This window comes from Mesoplodon mirus (genome assembly GCF_964341445.2).
Source record: "Mesoplodon mirus genome assembly, chromosome: 8".
Classification (NCBI taxonomy): Eukaryota; Metazoa; Chordata; class Mammalia; order Artiodactyla; family Ziphiidae; genus Mesoplodon; species Mesoplodon mirus.
This window is the reverse complement of record NC_138984.1, coordinates 33,618,146-33,637,273: the sequence shown is the minus strand read 5'-3', so window position 1 is coordinate 33,637,273 and position 19,128 is coordinate 33,618,146. Positions and strand designations below refer to the sequence as shown.

Genomic DNA, 19,128 nt, shown 5'->3' with positions numbered 1-19,128 from the left:
TCACGTAGGTGTTACAGAAAGAGCTGACCTAATACAGTAGTCTCTTCAGAGGCAACCACACATACATAATGACCAAAACTGGCATCATTTTTGTGTCATGAATCACATCTATGACATGAGTGTAAAAGTAAAGCAAGGAGATTCTTTAACTCCTAAAATTGTCAGGTGGGTAACGTAGTCATTTTTGAAAACACATTACCACTTTCCATCACTTGTTCCTCTTAAGTTTTTCCTTTCCATAACCTTTTCTCTCTTTTGTATTTTAATTTCCTTTTCACTTTCTCTTTCTTTTATTCCCCCTTCCCCCCACCCTACAAATATCTTGAGCCCACCAGCAGTATTTCCACGTATTTGTTTAGTGCTGCTGGTAGAATCTGGAATCAGGGAACTTCAGAAAAATGGCTGAAAGAGTGTAGAAAAATGTTTCCCAGTGTTTTGTAAAGTTGAAATTAGGCTTAGCAAAAAGTAGTTTCAAAGTTATTATCCAAATGAAGTGTAATAAATCTAAGAAAAGACCATTGAAAGAAATGTACCTTGAGAGCTACAAAATCATATGGATGAAAGCCAATACAGGTCCCATGGATTTGGGACATCATTCGAGCTGTTTTCTCCCAGAATCCAAGCAGTGTCCTCTGCAGAAAAAGAAAAGGTGACACTACAGTTCTCCTTCCTCTCCTCTTTTTTCAGTGCTATTTTTCCTCACTATAGTAGATGAACAGTTGTCAAGTAATAAGAAGTAGGAACTAAAATCAATTTCCAAGTTTGGTGAACCAGCAAGCACTGTAAACAGTAATTCTCCGTAAGAATTGGCATTGTATCTGCATGTATGTGTGCCTATCCGTATACAGCACTGAAATGTACACTGGAGCCAGCTAGAGAGTAATTGCAGCCAAGAGAATGAAACTGGCAGATTAGAACACCTTCTGAGGAATCCAAAAGAAAAATGGTAAAAGCACCAAAATATCATATTGCATTAGAAGTATATGTATAAATGTTGGTATGCATATAATACAAACCTTTATTAATTGGAGTAAAATAATTTGTACCACTAAATTTGGACTTTCATTTAGAGTTCAAGAAAGACTTGTCAAAAAAAATGTGTTATCAAGCTAACTCAAGTAATTCTCCCTGCAGTGGAAGCACAGAGTCTTAACCACTGGGCCACCAGGGAAGTCTTGTCACATACTTTTATTTTCAAGTGTATCCTCTCTTGATTTCTGGAATTCCACAGTACTGAACTGAATTAGGTAGATTCCCTAAAAGCAGCAGTGAATATCCATTTCCTTTAGTTTGTATTGTTTTCTCATGTAAAAAAAGTATTCTCCTATTTTGTCATTTACAAATACCTGATAAAATCAGTTAACTGCTACCTGTTAATATCTAACTTACTCATTGTATGCTATTTATGTATGATTTGGAATAAAGTAAGCACAAATGAGACTTCTGAGATTAAAGTGGTGTGGAATGGCAATTTGGCAGAATGAAAAGAACACAAGACCTAGAATTAGAAAACTTAAGTTTTTAAGCCCAACATTGCCATTTAATTCTCATTTAATTCTCACTTTCCTCATCCATAAAATGATAGAAAAGTGTTGCAGAGCATGGGCTCTAAGCATGTAGGCTTCAGTAGCTCTGGCATTTGGGCTCAGTAGTTGTGGCTCATAGGCTCCAGAGCTCGGGGAGCCACAGCATATTTGCTTCAAATGAAACTGTATGCAGAACTAGTTTAAAATGGAGTAGCTCTGAATGAACCAAGGCTAATAGGCCTTGAATCTTGCCTCCTCTCCACATTTCCCTCCTCAACCCTAGACAGTCTGTAAGTGTCTATCTGTCTCTCCTAGGGGAATAATGTGGAGTAGGCAAAGAAAGACCCTAAGGCCTTTTCCAGTCTGAAAAGACTGGAAAAGTCTTTTCCATTCATGATTCTGAATGTCATAACTCAATAAGCAATTTCAGCAAAGTCAAAGGAATCTGATCGATTATACAGTTTTTTTGCACTCTTTAGACAACTTTTAAAAAGGAATCTCACCACTCATCTTTACTGCAAGGACATGCTGACCATGGAGGTGGGTACCTGGTAGGTAGCGAGTGAATGAGACAACATATTGCAGCGACTAGCTCCAAGTAAATCCACTTTCTGACAAACATCCATCTTTAACTTGTCAAAAGAAGCTTTGCTATTTCTCACTTGGATCTGTACCTGCAACCACAAAAATGTTAGTTATTATTGCTTATAATACAGAAATAAATATACCACACAGGTTTATGATACATGTTTTCAGACACGTGAAATTGTAATAAAGACTAATTCCCTTTCCCTGTATTATTTCAAAATTAATGGAAAAGATTTTGGCTATTTTTAGTAACTGTAGGAGACTCTTTCCAGCAGATATCTTTATGCTGAGAAACTATGTGATGAAAGATAGAAAGTACATAGTTAAGAAAAAAAAAAACATTCCAAATAAAAACAAACATCCAAAACTACTGATGGATAATATTTACCTAAGAAATAGTAGAAGAATAAATGGAAAGAGGACATAGTAAAAGTGTTGAGAAGCATTAATAATAGTTCTGAATCATACAGATATGTTTATAAACTTAAATACAGGCTTATTATATTTCTTATAAATGAGTCATTTATCACCAAATAGTGTGAATACTCAACTTTAAATATACTCATTCATTCATTCAACAAATACTTATGAGGTAGGTATCTATTATGTGCAAGGCACTGTTCCAGGCCCTGGGATGCTGTGGTGAACAGTGTGCTTCCTCACCATCCCTGAGTGAGGAGGCCCAGGAAAAAAAGAAAATAAACATATAACATAATCTCAAGTCACAAAGATAACATATAAATGCAACAGAAATGGGTGACAACATTTGATTAGATGGTCAGGGAAGCCCTTGGTGAGTTCATGCATGATGTGTGAACTGGGATAGGAAGATGATGAGCGGGCCCTGCTAAGACCCTGAGGAGAGCCTTCTAGAGCCAGGGAAAAGGAAGGACAGAAGTCCTGGGTGTGGGAAGTGTTTCCAGAGCAGGAAGGAATAGGGTAGAGCCGATCCCTTCCTCAAGCATAGGAAGGGCTGGAGCACAGACAGTAAGTACTGTACAAGGTGTGGCAGCAGAGGGACCAGGGATCAGACTGTGCAGGGCTATTTGGGTCTAGATGAGAGGTGTGGATCATATTCTTTTTTTTTAATTGAGGTGAAATTCACATAACATATACTTAACCGGTTTAAAACTGTACAATTCAGTGACACTAGTGCGTTGACAATGTTGTGTAACCACTCCCTTGGATTGTATTCTAATTGTCAAGGATTATAAAGGGGACAGAATAACAGGTTGCCTGAGGCCATGTGTCCAGTTACTGCCCAGGTCTGTTGGAGTAATCATTAAGGCAAAGAACCTGTAACGGCTAGTAAAAAGACTCCATCAATACTAAATATAAATATGGATGTTTATTATAGGCACTTTATGAAGGAGTGAGTGAATTTTACTATTCATTTATGGTAAATTCAGGGAATACAATTTGTAATAAGGAGTTTACTTAGCAAAATATATGTTCATACATATAGTTGCTTCAACAGTTTGTGGTCAAACTATGTATTGTGGCAGAATGAAAAATTTGATAACCTTCACTTATAATTAATAATCATTTTACATGGGTTTTTACTTAAGTTTTTTTTCCTGACTAATGAACTGTTTTCCTCCTGCAAACAACTCCTAAAAGTCCAGGTAGGCAACATTTAAAAGGTAGATCTATTATGCCACTCAAAGAGTAAAAAAAAAAAAAAAAGTGTGACAACCTTTTGTATGTTAACTGAAGACTTCCAAGCAACCAAGAATTTATAATATAACACATTTTCCAAAAATAGTCTGACGTTTTATACTCTTGATTAAATTATTCTGTAGAACTTCAGGAAAACATAAAAAAGGGATGTATTTTCATACTTTTCGGAACTTTTCCATTTGTTTTAAGGTGTCTGGGTCCAGTTCTTGGGACACGTCTTTCATCCACAGCAGAGCTCCTCTATATTCTGTGCGTGCCTGCTCCATCCGATTGACTGTCATCAAGGTATCAGATACTGCCCTTTGACTGAATGTTGTTACTTCTTGCTTAAGACGAGACAGGGGAGTATACAGAGCCAATCTAATGGCAGAGAGGTAAAAACAAGAGGCAAGTACATCCCATGAGCAAAATAAAACAAAACAACCATAAAGCATAACTTGCTATCAAGGTGAGTCTATAAACAGGAAATTATTAAGATGCCTAAGAAACTCAGAAAGCAAATAAGGATCATACAGTTAGCTTTGAACTGTTAATAAAGATGTGTTTATATCTCTCCCTTTCTTGTTTCAGGAAATATCAATATATCATTTTTGCAACATTTTAGATGTTTATCCATGTATAATTAATCTGCCAAGTAAATCTGCCATTTAGAAAAGAATTCCTTGAGTAAAGAGATCCTATAATTATAAAGCATAATCCTATAAGCAGAAAGCCTTTCTTTTGACAAATTTAGGGAAAACCTGGGTATAGAAAAGCAGATAAAATGCTAGATGAAAGAATGAGGATAAAATTCTTAGCAGCTGAGGATGAGAACAAGAGAAAAAAGGATTTAAGAAACACAAGTCAAACCCAGCTCCTCTGGTCTGCTTTTGACTTAGTGGCAATGGAGGGGCTTTTATTGGCTGTCTCTTTGTCACCTCCTTAAAGGTGGACTTTTGCACTAATATGGTGTTTCAGAATAAAGCCACTTAAGTTATACATTGTCATTACAGGTCCAATAAAGTCTATTTTTAATTTTCTCTAGAAAATGCAAAGATTTTGGCTTTATTTAGTAATTGTAGGAGATTCTTTGCAGCAGGTATCTTTATGTTAAAAAGTTAAATAATGAATGCAAAGTATATAATTAAGAAGATTTTTCCTCTGCCTAAAAAGAGGAAAGTTCCAATGTACTCATAGATAGTATAATATCCAAAAAGTGAAAAAAATATATATACATATTTAAATTTTAGCCATTCTGTGCCTCTGTTACATTAAACCACTTAAGAAATTTAAGTACAGGCCTAAAGTCTATTTCTAGGAATTAAGCAACCTGTGAATGTCAATTTTTAAATAATTATTTTAAATTCAAAATAAATAAGAGCTAGGCATCAAAACAACTATATATTGCAATATACATCTCTTTTAACTCTCTACTGGAATGAAGAGAAACCTTTACAAATATGCAAATTTAACTACACACATCAAAACTGTCATACTGACTACAAATTTAAGGATGATGCAAAACCATGATAAACCTTTGCTTGGCTGAAGAACAGAGTGCCTTGCCAGTGGCATCCATCATTTTGCCAGCCTGCGTTGTATCCCGTTCTGCTTGGAACTTTAAAAAGAGCCCTAGTTCGTTTTCCTCCTCCGATATAACTAGGGAAAAGATGAGAGTATAGTTCATTGTTTCATTTCATCATTGGTTTAAAACACACACACACACACACACACACACACACACTACTAAAATTCTCACAGCAATGATTCTCTATACATAAGAATTACTTGGGGGTGGAAGGAGAGACACTTATTTTTTTTTTTTTTTTTTTTTTTTCTTTTTGCGGTATGCGGGCCTCTCACTGTTGTGGCCTCTCCCGTTGCGGAGCACAGGCTCCGGATGCGCAGGCCCAGCGGCCATGGCTCACGGGCCCAGCCGCTCCGCGGCACATGGGATCCTCCCAGACCGGGGCACGAACCCGTATCCCCTGCATCGGCAGGCGGACTCTCAACCACTGCGCCACCAGGGAGGCCCGAGACACTTATTTTTAAAATGCAAATTCCTGGGCTTCATCTCCAGAAATTCTGATTTTACAGGTTGGAGGATCTGGGTTTTTTTGTTTTTTTTTTTAAACAAGCACTCCAGATGATTTTGATGCACTGACTCTATGGACTTCACTTCAGGAAAGACTGATCTTTAGTGAAAAAAAAAATCCAAAATAATAAAACAAAACCACAGATGACGCATTTTCAAACATGCAGAGATGCATTTTAGGATCATTGCCTCTTACAAAGTATTTGGGGGTTTCTATTTATTTATTTATTTTATTTATTTATCTTTGGCTGCATTGGGTCTTCGTTGCTGTGCGCAGGCTTTCTCTAGTTGCGTCAAGCGGGGGCTACTCTTCATTGCAGTGCGCGGGCTTCTCATTGCAGTGGCTTCTCTTGTTGCGGAGCACGGGCTCTAGGCACACGGGCTTCAGTAGTTGTGGCTTGTGGGCTCTAGAGCGCAGGCTCAGTAGTTGTGGTGCATGGGCTTAGCTGCTCCGCGGCATGTGGGATCTTCCTGGACCAGGGCTCAAACCTGTGTCCCCTGCATTGGCAGTCAGATTCTTAACCACTGCGCCAACAGGGAAGCCCCTGGCTTTCTATTTAAACTTAACTTATTGTCTCCCATCCTGGGAGACACATTCTGTAGTATCATCTTTAATAAAACCGTGTGCTGTTCTATGAACAATTAATCTGATTAAGTGTGGATTGGATTTGAGGAATCTGGTTAATTTAATATTCTCATTACTTCAAAGATGTACAGATTACACATTTCCTTTGAATCAAAACTTCATAAAATATACCTCAATGAAAACTACTAGAAAAAAAATTAACTTGTAGATGATCCAGAAAGCTCTCTGGGAACTTGGACTACCTCATTAACAAATATCAATTGAACATGAACCATCATTGAGCCTCATCCTTATCAATGCAGAGAGGGGAGGAGATGAAGCTGAATCTGTCCTAGTTCTGTGCTGGGACCTGCTGCCAAAAACTAGAGACCCTACTCCTACGTGTTCTTCCCCAGCCAAGTTATTCTCATAAAGCTTTATAGTGATGGAGGAATCTACTGCAATTGTCCAATGTTAGTCTCAACAGAAGATCTATTAATAAAACAGTCTTCAAGAAATCACACGGTCATACACAATCTTGAAGAGAAAGTACATGATGAAATCTATATATGTATATCTCTTCCTTACCCTGAAATGCTCCACCAGCATGCTAAGAGATCTGGTGATTCCAGGACAAAATGCAGTATGCACAAACTTGCCAATGTTTCTTTACATTTACATTTCTGTCACAGGACTCCCTTGCTCCAATGATTGCAATGGCTTTTTACTGCTTGGCAAAATATTTAAGGTCCTTAGCAATCTGACTCGAATCTTCCTTTGCTCTTGTATCACCCTACTAGTCCCAATTACAAACACTTCCGTCATGCAGACTGTTCTCACTCTTTAACCTTATTCCTTGACTCCAATTCCCTTTCTTCCCACATATTCAACATCTATAAAACTTTTAGGTTTTACCTCAATTCCCATCTATGGAGTTGCCTTTACCAATCACGCTAATACACAGTTATCTTTCACTCCAAGAGAATTCAGAGGTATGTCTGTATCACTGTCTTGAATTCAATTACACACTATTCTTGTCTCTTATTTTGTTACAAAAAGTTGCTTCTCGAACTACTGCCTTGGGAAAAGGACATAGTTTTACACATGGCAGGCACTCAAAAAATTATCATGCTATAATGGATTTCTTGCTTTAACGGGACAATACATGAACTTTGATTGTAAAATTTTGAGACCAATTTACACAGCTACACAAGAAAACCATTCATTGAGCAAATATGTATTAAGTATGGACTGTATGCTAGACATTGTTTCTAGGCTAGGAGACCAGAAATAAACAGACAAATTCCTGTCCTTAAGGAGAGCGTATTCTAGTGGTGGTAAGAAAAACAACAGATAAAATATACAGAATGTTGAATACTGTTAAGTTCTATTGTTAAGTAGACAGACTTATGAGAAAGAGGGGTATTTCATTTTAGATATGGGGGTCAGGGAAGGACTCACTAAAAAGATGACACTTGACCACATACCTAAAGAAGATTGGGAGCCTACTATGCAGATATGCCTACTGTGAAGGAGATTAACATGGCTCAAGAGGAGATGAGATTAGAGAAGTAACAGAATCAGAGAGGTGGCCATGTCCAGTAGGGAACCGTAATTAAGGCAGGAGAAGAGATCCAAAGATTGAGTTCCAACCAGAAGAGGTCAAGAGAGGAGAGGGCCTCCCTGATGGCGCAGTGGTTAAGAATCCACCTGCCAATGCAGGGGACACGGGTTCGAGCCCTGGTCTGGGAAGATCCCACATGCCGCGGAGCAACTAAGCCCGTGCACCACAACTACTGAGCCCGTGTGCCACAACTACTGAAGCCCACGCACCTAGAGCCCGTGCTCCGCAACAAGAGAAGCCACCGCAATGAGAAGCCTACGCACCGCAACAAAGAGTAGACACCGCTCGCCACAACTAGAGAAAGCCCGGGCGCAGCAACGAAGACCCAACACAGCCATAAATAAAATAAAATAATTTATTTAAAAAAAATAGAAGAGAGGGAGGAGATTCCATCAGTGGCACGATACTGAGAAGGAATGACCATTAAAAAGAAATCCAGGGACGTGTGGTACCTGGAAGCCAAGCACAGAGCGTGTCTCAAGGAGGGGGCAGATAATCAACTGTGTTAAATAATGTGACACGGACCAAGAATTGGTCCCTGGATTTACTGCTTCATGACTATGACAAGAGCAATCTGGTGGAGTGGTGGGAGTGAAAACCTGACTGGGGTGAGTACGAGAGAAAGTGGAAGGAAAGGAATGGACAGTGTGCCTACCGATAATTATGTCGAAATTCCCTGTGAAAGGAGCAGAGGAATGGGATGGCAACTGCTAGAGCAAGTAGGGGTGGAGAAAGAGAGCTTTTAAATGATGGAAGCAAATCCAGCTGAGACTCTGGGAAGGAAAACTCAACTCAGCGAAATGAATCTGTCAGAGGATCTGATGAACTGAGGACACTGGGGGATCTGAGAACAGGTCACTGTAAATACTCATTTTTGTCATTAGAAACTGTCCACAAAATAATTCAATAAACTACTATTTTTACATTAAATCTTTCATTTTAAAAAATGCAAATGAATATTTATTTTAAATGGGAATTGTCAGATAGATATCTATGATTTCATACCATTGAGTTTTAGCTGATATTTCTCAACTATCTTCAGAAGTTCAGTGCATGTCTCTTGAATGGAGTGAAAAACCTTTGAAATATAAATTTTATTAGGACAATGTAAAGAACCATAAACAAATATAAAATATTTAAAAAGCACTTCAAAAGCAAAACATTTTCTTATAAGTATTATGTCTATTTTCCTTGACTGTGATATACTTCAGTTTTGGTTTTATTTCAGGTGTAGAAAAAGCACATTTAGATTTCCCCCATGAGGGTTGGAAGAAATGGTGATAAATACATGGGAACTAATAAAAATTTGTAACTGTGGAATTTGTCCACCCCTCAGCTCCAAACTATCTAAATAGCAAAAAGGTAAATCTAATATAAACTACATCAAACATTGCTTACCACAGATGAAAAGAGTATAGATAGCCTTAGAAAACACTAACTCGGAGTCTGACTTTTCTCCAATATTGGTCTAAGCAAAACAGGTCAGTGAGTTTACCATAAAAATTAAATAATGTGTTACAACATCAAAAATAAGTTACTTTTGGATTATTTTTGTTTAGAATTTTCCATGAATATTAATCCCTTCATTATCACTGCTGCTAATAGCTAACAAAAAATAAAATATCCAGTAGGCCCCCATTTCAAAGCAAGCAAGTGAAAATTTGAGATCAGGACACATACACATGAGGTAACTCTTCACACATATCTATACATTTGGGTTTTCCCAGAGAAACAAGCCAGCATGGGTTTTAGGGTGCAGCCTAAAGAAGACTCACAAAGTCCTTCCCTGAAGAGTTGCTATGAGACTTTAGTTCAAAAAGACCTTGGCACTGTGGTATAATATTAGGCCCTAATCCTTTGATTATCAAATGAACTTCCAATATCACCATTAAACCTGAATGATCTATCTCTGATGTAGTTTTGTTGTTATTTTGATGTTTGATCAGACCAAAGGAAGACTGATAATAGACACTAAAATCTAAGTAGAGGAGCAACCATCAATTTTCCACAAAAGTTTAAGTATGTTTGGATTACACTTGGTATATGGATTTGGCAATTTAAAAAGCTGTTTTAAATCCATATGGAAGGGGATTAGAAAAGAATACAAAAATGATAGTTCTGTTATGATGAAGTGATTATGATTTTTTTCCCATGGGAACTTGAAAGATTTACATACTATTGCTTCTCACTGTTATAATAAAAATCTTTTTCAGTTTTAGTGAGGTATAATTTGACAAACAAAACTGTAATATATTTAAAGTATACAACATGATAATTTAAGTATGCATACTTGTATGTATACTTGAAATGAAACTATTTCTCATTCTTAAAAAAATTAGTACAATTGTGGGAGAAAGTTCTTGGTTGATTCCAAATATTTGTCTAATGGACAAGAATTACACTGAATATAAAATGTCACCCACACATTACCTAATGATGTGAAACAATACAAAAAAATATACATCTGTGGGACTATATGTAGCAACAGTGAAGAGTTCCCCTGGTGCTAAAACATATTACCTATAATAAAGTCCCTTCATTTTTTTTCCACATTTGTCACTGAATCCTAAGAAGAATACTTTTCAACACAAATAGTACTTTTCAACACAAAAAGCTTGTTAAATAGAAGTAATTTCTATTTCCATATTTGTTAGGGCAATTACAAAAGTTTATTTTCTGCAGAATAAAATTACTTAGTAGATTAAGACCTATTTAATCAGACCTCTATTTAAAAATATTTAAGAATATTTAAGAATCCCAACAGATTACTACATTCCAAGCATAACAGAACTCCTGCCTGGAAATGTTTGTAAAAGTTACATTAGTATATATACATGGAATTAGCAAATCTGCATTTAAAAATCTAGATTTTTTTCATTAATGTACATGAGACCTTCCTTCTACTTAGCTTAATTACTTAAAAACATAAGACACATATATGTTTAAAGTTGTTTCCTGGTAATTAGCCCTTTTATTTAAAATGAAAAACAGAACCAAACATGCATATGACATACTTCAATTAACTCCACCCCTTAATAATAGAAACAAAAACTCCAACTTGTAAAATCCTCACTCACTATTTGATTTCAGTTAATGTATTGCAGTGAGGTATAGACTTCAGTTAAAATAGTACAAAATGTTATGACATGATACATAATGAGTATATGGTCCCAATTAGAAATATAATTAAGTCATTAACACAGCATAAAAATTACAATACTTGTGCCAGAGAAATTACTTAGTTCATGATTTATCTGATTTATGAACACCAGTTCTGCCAGTCCTCAATCTGTGAGAATTATGATCTCCTATCCAGAAGATCTGGTTGACAAATGGATACAATTATTCTATTATCAAATTTTGCATTTATCCTGATAAGTTCTTCAGTATGAAAGCTTGTCATAGTCCCCTTAGTCGTCCTAGATAATAACAAGTTATATGCAGTACACAGAATCCTAAAATTTACCTCAAGTTTAGCATCCAGTTCAGCATCAGATGCCACTACGTGCTCATCCTCCTTTTTCCCGGTTGCTTTGATAAAGACCTGTTTGGTTTTCCAGTATTTCTTTTGCATTCTGCTGACTACTGACTGGTTATCTTCTGGTCTGGGTTGTCCAAAAAAATCCATGGAGTGACTACAAGAAATAACTAAAATGAAATTTCTTAAAAAATATTTTCAATAATAAATATCTATTTAGCCAATATTTAATCTAATTGAAAAACTGAAAAAGATACTAAATAGAATATTAATGTTGACAGCTAAACATGCTAATGTTTACTTTGTATGGTCTACATTTATGTTTTAATTATAACTTGCACAAGTAACAGGCAAAAAGATTAATGATACATTAATTAGGTGACAAAGTGATAAAACTGTTATGATTTTGCAGTAATGGCTAGAAATAATTTCATTTTGTTTGACCAATCTCTATTTGTAGACTCTTATTAGTTTCTGATTTTTGCTTTTGTAATAATACTGAAAAATGAACTTGTACACACATCTTTGCATCCTGCTATCATTTCCTTAGGAAAGTTTCCTATGGATTAACTGCTATGTCAGAAGAATACACATGTAATATATACCCTCAGATATGCAAAGATTCAGATATATACTCTTCTTTAAAAATCACTTAAAGAGGGCTTCCCTGTTGGTGCAGTGGTTGAGAGTCTGCCTGCTGATGCAGGGGATGTGGGTTCGAGCCCCGGTCAGGGAAGATCCCACATGCCGCGAAGCGGCTGGGCCCGTGAGCCATGGCCGCTGAGCCTGTGCGTCCAGAGCCTGTGCTCCGCAACGGGAGAGGCCACAACAGGGAGAAGCCCGTGTACCACAAAAAAAAAAAAAAAAAAAAAAAAAATCACTTAAAGAAATACTTTAGTATCCAATAAATTAACAAAAATAAAGATCTTAAGTATAAGAGAGATATGTTATAAAAGAAATAGAGATGAAAATTGTAACCTTTTGTAAACTTAAAAATTAATGTCTAAGTAATTGTTCTTAACATGGTTAACATGGCTACATTAAGGAAATGCAAATGTGAAAAGTGTTCATTAATGAAATGTAAAAAAAAAGAAATAATAATAATAGTTTTAAAAGCCCAGACTATTCCAATAAATGGTGGGAGGTAGGAACAAAGGGAGGTACTAAAATATGTGACTCATTTCCAGGGGAATCAATAGATAATCAATGTATTCTTAATGTTGGTAAAGAAACAGAAGTTCACTTTCTTTTTATTTTGAAATTACTAATCAAATAAAAATAGGATGTCTAATTTCTAAGTTATTAGGAGCAAAACAAGAGAACGAGAAAAACTAGTAAAAGAAGACTGGAAAAACAGGAGTAAGGCAACATAACAAACTGTGTAAACTAAGATGACAGAATAAGAACAATTATATTATTTACTATAATAAATGCAAACTTCCTCTTAAATACAAAGAATCTCAAATCATAAAAAATAAAATAGTATATACAATTATATGCTATTTGGGATCTGCTTAAAACAAAATGATAAAGAATTATGGGTTAAGATATACCAGGTAGGGACTTCCCTGGTGGCTCAGTGGTTAAGAATACGCCTGTTAATGCAGGGGACACGGGTTCGATCCCTGGTCCAGGAATATCCCTCGTGCCATGGAGCAACTAAGCCCGTGCGCCACAACTACTGAAGCCCGCGCACCTAGAACCATGCTCCGCAACAGGAGAGGCCACCGCAATGAGAAGCCTGTGCACTGCAACGAAGAGTAGCCCCAGCTCGCTGCAACTAGAGAAAGCCCGCATGCAGCAACAAAGACCCAGTGCAGCCAAAAATAAATATAAAATAAATTTATGTAAAAAAAGATATACCAGGTAAATATAGTAGAAAGAAAATGAAAGCAGGGGTAGCCACATTAGTATCAGACAAAGTAGGTTTAAATAAAAAGCATTATATAGAACAAAGACAAAATGTAAAGTCCACAAGTGGCCACTCTTCCAGATATTTGCTGGATATTGTCCTTTGGATATCCTCCTGGATTCCTGGACAGTATAGATTAATTATCATTTAACTGCAGTACCTCTCATGTGCTATGCTGGTAACTGGGTTGGACATAATTTGGGATAGAAAATAGTACAGGGGGGTAATGGATTTGATGTAAGCATTATACCATCTGACACAAAGTCTTGCGGGAAAACTTGCAGTTTATCTTTCCCCTCCAATTTCTGTCTGCTTTTGCTTGCTTTTGATGGTTTTCAATTAGTTTTCCCCTCCAGACTGTTATCAGCATGAGGGTCAGTCCAACTGTATAACAAACTGCTGATCTCTTCTACTAAGCTGACGTAGGCTTAGGCCCAATCAGTTAAGAGAACAAACTTCTTAGGAGTATCAGAAGAGAACATCTCTTCCCTACCTCAACTCACTTGCTAATGTAGCTTGAACAGTATACTCCTGGCCTCTCTCCACTCCCTCACTAGCTCCTTCATATGCAAGGAAGAGTAACTTATCTGATTGGATTTGAGAGCAATAAACTTAGTCCTCCCTTTCCTCTCTGAAATCTATCCTGCCTGCAGAGAGCACACATCCCCTGGCAAGGGGAGGACAGTGACTGGGTGGGTAAATCTGCAAAAGGTGAGATTTGTACATTTCCATTTTTTGGCGGAGGGCACTGCTAAATCTGCTTGCCACTGGGGGTAGGTTGAGTAGAAAGCCAAGTCTTACTGGCTTGACATCAGATGACAGAGCTCAAGGCTGGAGAACTACCAGAAATTTAGGAAGAATATCATGGAAGGGAGGGAGCCAAAGAGGAGACGCTCTCTGAAATCTGTACACAAAGAGCTCCCAAGACCTGTGCTGTCCACTAAACTAATCATGAGGTGAAGGAGGGGACCCTAGGGGTCCTCGCAGAAAATCAGCAGCTAGAAACTGAAGTAAAGATTTCAACTGCTACCACTACAGCGGAGACAAAGAGTCTGGAATTTGAATTCAGTCAAGTTAACTGCCTTCTAGAGTAAAAATTATTTTTCAGAGAAGCAAAACAGAATTCAGAGTTTCTAAAATCCATCATTTAAAAAGTCAAGTATCCAACCAAAAAACACTAGACATGCAAAGAAATAGGAAAATGTGACCCATACTCCATGAAAAAAAGTCAGTAAAATAGATTCCAAAGATTTCTCAGATATTACAATTATCAGACAAGCACTTTAGGCCAGCTATTATAAACATGTAAAAGACTTAAAAGTAGGATATGTGCACAATAAATGAATAGACAGAAAATATCAAAAGAAAACAAGTGAAAGTTTCAAGTTGCAAAGTTCAATAAATGCAATTAAAAACTGACTGGATACTCTTAACAATAAACTGAAGATGGGAGATACAAGAAGTGAAGCTGAAGATGAATCAATTAAAATTACCTAATCTGAAGAACAGAGAAGAGAAAAAAAGACCCTGAAGGAGAGGAGGAATAGAAGGGGAATGAAAAATATCTGAATAAAACATCCTAAATTTTATAAATGACATTAACTTATAGGCTGATAAACACAAGGAAAACCACAAATAGGCACATCATAGACCAACTGCTTCAATTCAAAGATAAAGAGAAAATCTATCTTGAAAGCAGAGAAAAATGGTATATTACACAAACGGGAACAAAAGTATAAATAAGATGGAAGCTCTCAACTAAAACAACAAAAGCCAGACTACAATGGAAGGACATATTTAAGGTGTTGAATGAAAGAAAGAAAAACTATCAACTCATAATTCTCTACTGAAACTGTCCTTTAAAACTGAAATCAAAATAAAGCCATTTTCAGATAAAGAACTGAGAAAATTCATGGCCAGGGGACTTTTAGAAATGCTAACAAATTCTAAAGGCTGAAGGGAAATTACAACAGTACTTTATCTATAGGAAAGAATGAAGATGACTGGAACTGGTAAATGTCTGGGTAAACATAAGACATTTTTCTTTCTTAATTTCTTCAAAAGTTATATATAGTTTAACATATGCAGACAACAATAAAATGATAGCTCAATCATCCCAATATTCTGTCATTTCTGTGTCATTTATACCTTCACCTATTCCCTACCACCTTACTCCATAATCATTATCATCATCGTTATTAGTTATTTTTGATAATATTTACATACATTGAAATGTACAATTTCTAGCTGTATACTTTTGACAAATAGGTATTATGGTATAGAACATTTCCAACTCCCCAGAAAGTTCTCTTGTATCCCTTTCCAGCCAATGCCTAGCCTAACATAAATAATAAATGTTTTGATTTTTTTTCACCTTAGTTTTTCCTTTCCTAGTTTGTTCTTTTTTATCACTGAACAGTAATCCATTGTATGAGTGTTAACAGTATGCTTTAATTTTTCACTATTGTAAATAAATCTGCTATGAATATGCCTATACAAGTCTTTTGTGGACAAATGTCTTCACTTCTCTTCAATAAAACCTAGAAATGGATTTTTCTCTATCAAAGGATTGGTGTACACTTTATAAAAAATTGCTGTTTTACATTCCCATTAGCAATGTATGAGAGTTATAATTGTTCCACAACCTCAATAACACTTAATGTTGGCAGACTTTTTAGTTTTATCCATTCTAGTTGTGTAGTGGTATTTCCTTACAGCTTTAATGTGTATTTTCCTGACAACTGATAATGAACACTTTTTCACATGCCAACTGGCCTTTTGTATATCCTCCATTGTTGTGTTTGTAAGTCTTCTGCCCACTTTTAAATTGGTTTGTTTGTCTTTTTTTTTTTAAGTATTGAGCTGTAGAGTTCTGGAATTTAGATTGGGATGGCACTGAATCTACAGATCAATCTGTGAAGGACTGGCATCTTAATAATATTGAGTCTTCCACTTCATGAACATAGTATGTATCTCCATTTATTTAGGTCTTATCCTAAATAAATCCTGTCAATGCTAAAGAATCCGGTGGGTAGAAATTCTCTGGTATCTATGACACTCTATTTTGCCTTCATTCATAAATGATAGTTTAATTGTATATAAAAGTATAGATCCACTGGGCCACCAGGGAAGTCCCCAGTCCTTTGTTTTTAAGTTCTATGTATGTGTCTGTTTTGTTGTTTCCATTATATAACATTCCTTAGTGTTCCTTAACTGTTTGAGGATAGAAGCCCTAATACCTTAGGTCGTCTACTGCAGTCAATGAGAAGTCTGGGCTCCTACTGTCCCTCCTTTTTCTCTTTGAATCTTTTAGAAAAGAGTTTTTATCTGTGATGACCTGAGGTTCTCTAAAATGTATTTAAGTAGAGTGTATTTTCATTATGGAGGTTCATGTCTTCCTTCAGTTCTAGAAAATTCTAAGCTGTAATCCCTTCAAATATTCCTTTTCAGCCATAATTTCTTCTTTTTATCTGAATCTTCTATTGGGTGTTATTCTTTGTATGTCTTAATGGCTCATTTTTTAATATGTTTGTCCTATATTTTGGATAAGTTCTTCAGTACAATCTTCCAGTTTATGAATTCTCTTCAACTCTGTTCAGTCTACAGTTCATCACACCTACTGAGGTTTGTTTTTTTTTTTTTTTTTAATCCAGTGACTGTTTCTTTCTTTCTTAATTTCCAAGTTTTCTAATTGGTTCTTCTTAATATTCTCCTAATTTTTTATCCTTTTTAATGACATCATTCCATAATTTGTCTCTTTGGCACCCTAAATATATAGAATTCTTAGACTTTTTATCTGGAGTAAATTCATTTTCCAAATATTGATTTTGTTGGTTGAATTCTGTAAGCTTATTTTGAGTATAAAATCTTTACTTTTCCTTTTTCCTCTCTCTGGTTATTCCTCCTTATCTAGTGATTATAGATCACTAGATCTATAATCTAGTTGCCTCCACTTCACCTTCATATACTGATATTTTAGAGACCCTGATATAGTGGTATCTGAAATACTACTGATCTATTCAGGGTGTTGAAAGAGCATTGTGTGTGAAACACTTTTAATTTCTACCAACCTGCAGAACCTGAACTCCCAGAAGCCAGGACCTACTTCTATACTGAGAGCTCAAGACGTCTGTTTCAGTCCACTCACCTCTCTTTCTATTTTGTTTCTAGTCCATGTTTATCTTATTATCTAGCCAAGATAAACTTTCTGGGTTTTTTTTTTTTTTTATGATTACTATGAATTTGGAGCAGAACTTAACATGCCATCTTATTTTTTTGGGGGGGGGTACGCGGGCCTCTCACTGTTGTGGCCTCTCCCACTGCGGAGCACAGGCTCCGGACGCGCAGGCTCAGCTGCCTTGGCTCACGGGCCTAGCCGCTCCGCGGCATGTGGGATCTTCCCGGACCGGGGCACGAACCCGTATCCCCTGCATCAGCAGGCGGATTCTCAACCACTGCGCCACCAGGGAAGCCCTATTTTATACTTTTTCATTTTAATTTTTAAATTGGAAATGGTGATTTGGGAGCTAACTATATGAAGATAGTTAAGCAGTGAGAAGACAGGAGAACTTCAAGAAAGAAAGCAGAAACGTGGTAAAATTTGAAGGTTTGAGGAAGGTGAATCAAATTTGTACTAGGCTCTTAGTATTGTGCTATGGATTAACCATAATAAGAATAATAGGTTAATGAGAAATATGTTCTATATATAATAGATACTTAAATCCCATAGTTGAAAGAAATTGAAAAGAAACTTAGAGGTTACCTAGTTCAACTTTCTATTTCTGTTATCTAGTTCAAAAGGGATGGAGACTTCCATAAAATGAGAGACCAATAAAAGAAATTTAAAAATCTTAATCATAACTGAGAGAATATAAAACAATTACACAGAGAAAATTTATTTGATATAGAGTTAGAGTGAAAAGCTTATACTAACTCCATCACCCAACAAGACTGCTATAAAGAGATTAAAGTGTCATTTATCCTCATTTGCCATAAAATCATTCACCAGAGCAATAGCAATACAGACTATGTCTGCTGATTAAACAGTTTTTATAAGTAAAATAGCTTTTTGTCTTTGATTGACCAAAATGAAACTGCCAACATTAGATCATTTTTGACCTACAAAATCAGCAATTTCATACGGTTCAACCTAAAAAAAGGAACTCAAACAACTCACCTAAGAAAGTGTTTTGTGGCTAAATGATGTGCCTAACCAAGATCACATCTCCTCTGCATTTCAGGGATCTAGGCTGATGGGCAAACACTATGGTCCTCCAGCAAATTAGTCCTTAGCTGCCTTCTTGCTACAGCAGCGGAATTAAGTAGATCCAGCAGACTGCATGGTCTACACAGCCAAAATTATTGACTATCATGGTCTTTTACAGAAAAAGTTTACAGACCTCTGATCTAGATCATGGTTCTCAAAGCATAGTCTGAAGAGTCATAAGTCTCTTTAAGCTAATGTTTATTCTTTGTTCACATGTATGTATACACACATATGTATGTACACACACACATATATATACTATATGTCATATATGTAATTTTTAAAAAATAAATTTATTTATTTTTGGCTGTGTTGGGTCTTTGTTGCTGTGCGCAGGCTTCCTCTAGTTGCAGCGAGCGGAGGCTACTCTCTGCTGTGGTGTGCGGGCTTCTCAATGCGGTGGCTTCTCTTGTTG

The 19,128-nt window shown here is 36.3% G+C and overlaps 1 protein-coding gene across 2 annotated transcripts in view; it reads right to left on the bottom strand.

Moving 5' to 3' along the window:
• The window catches only part of ICA1L (islet cell autoantigen 1 like), a 70,796-nt gene that overhangs the window by 32,000 nt on the left and 19,668 nt on the right, over positions 1–19,128 (bottom strand). For both annotated transcript variants that reach the window (XM_082630492.1, XM_082630493.1), the window contains exons 2-7: positions 11,524–11,692; positions 9,063–9,135; positions 5,309–5,432; positions 3,956–4,154; positions 2,075–2,200; positions 534–632 (exon numbers count right to left, since the gene is read on the bottom strand). In XM_082630492.1, the coding sequence (XP_082486618.1) occupies positions 534–632; positions 2,075–2,200; positions 3,956–4,154; positions 5,309–5,432; positions 9,063–9,135; positions 11,524–11,692 (790 nt within the window). The remainder of the gene's footprint in view (positions 1–533; positions 633–2,074; positions 2,201–3,955; positions 4,155–5,308; positions 5,433–9,062; positions 9,136–11,523; positions 11,693–19,128) is intronic.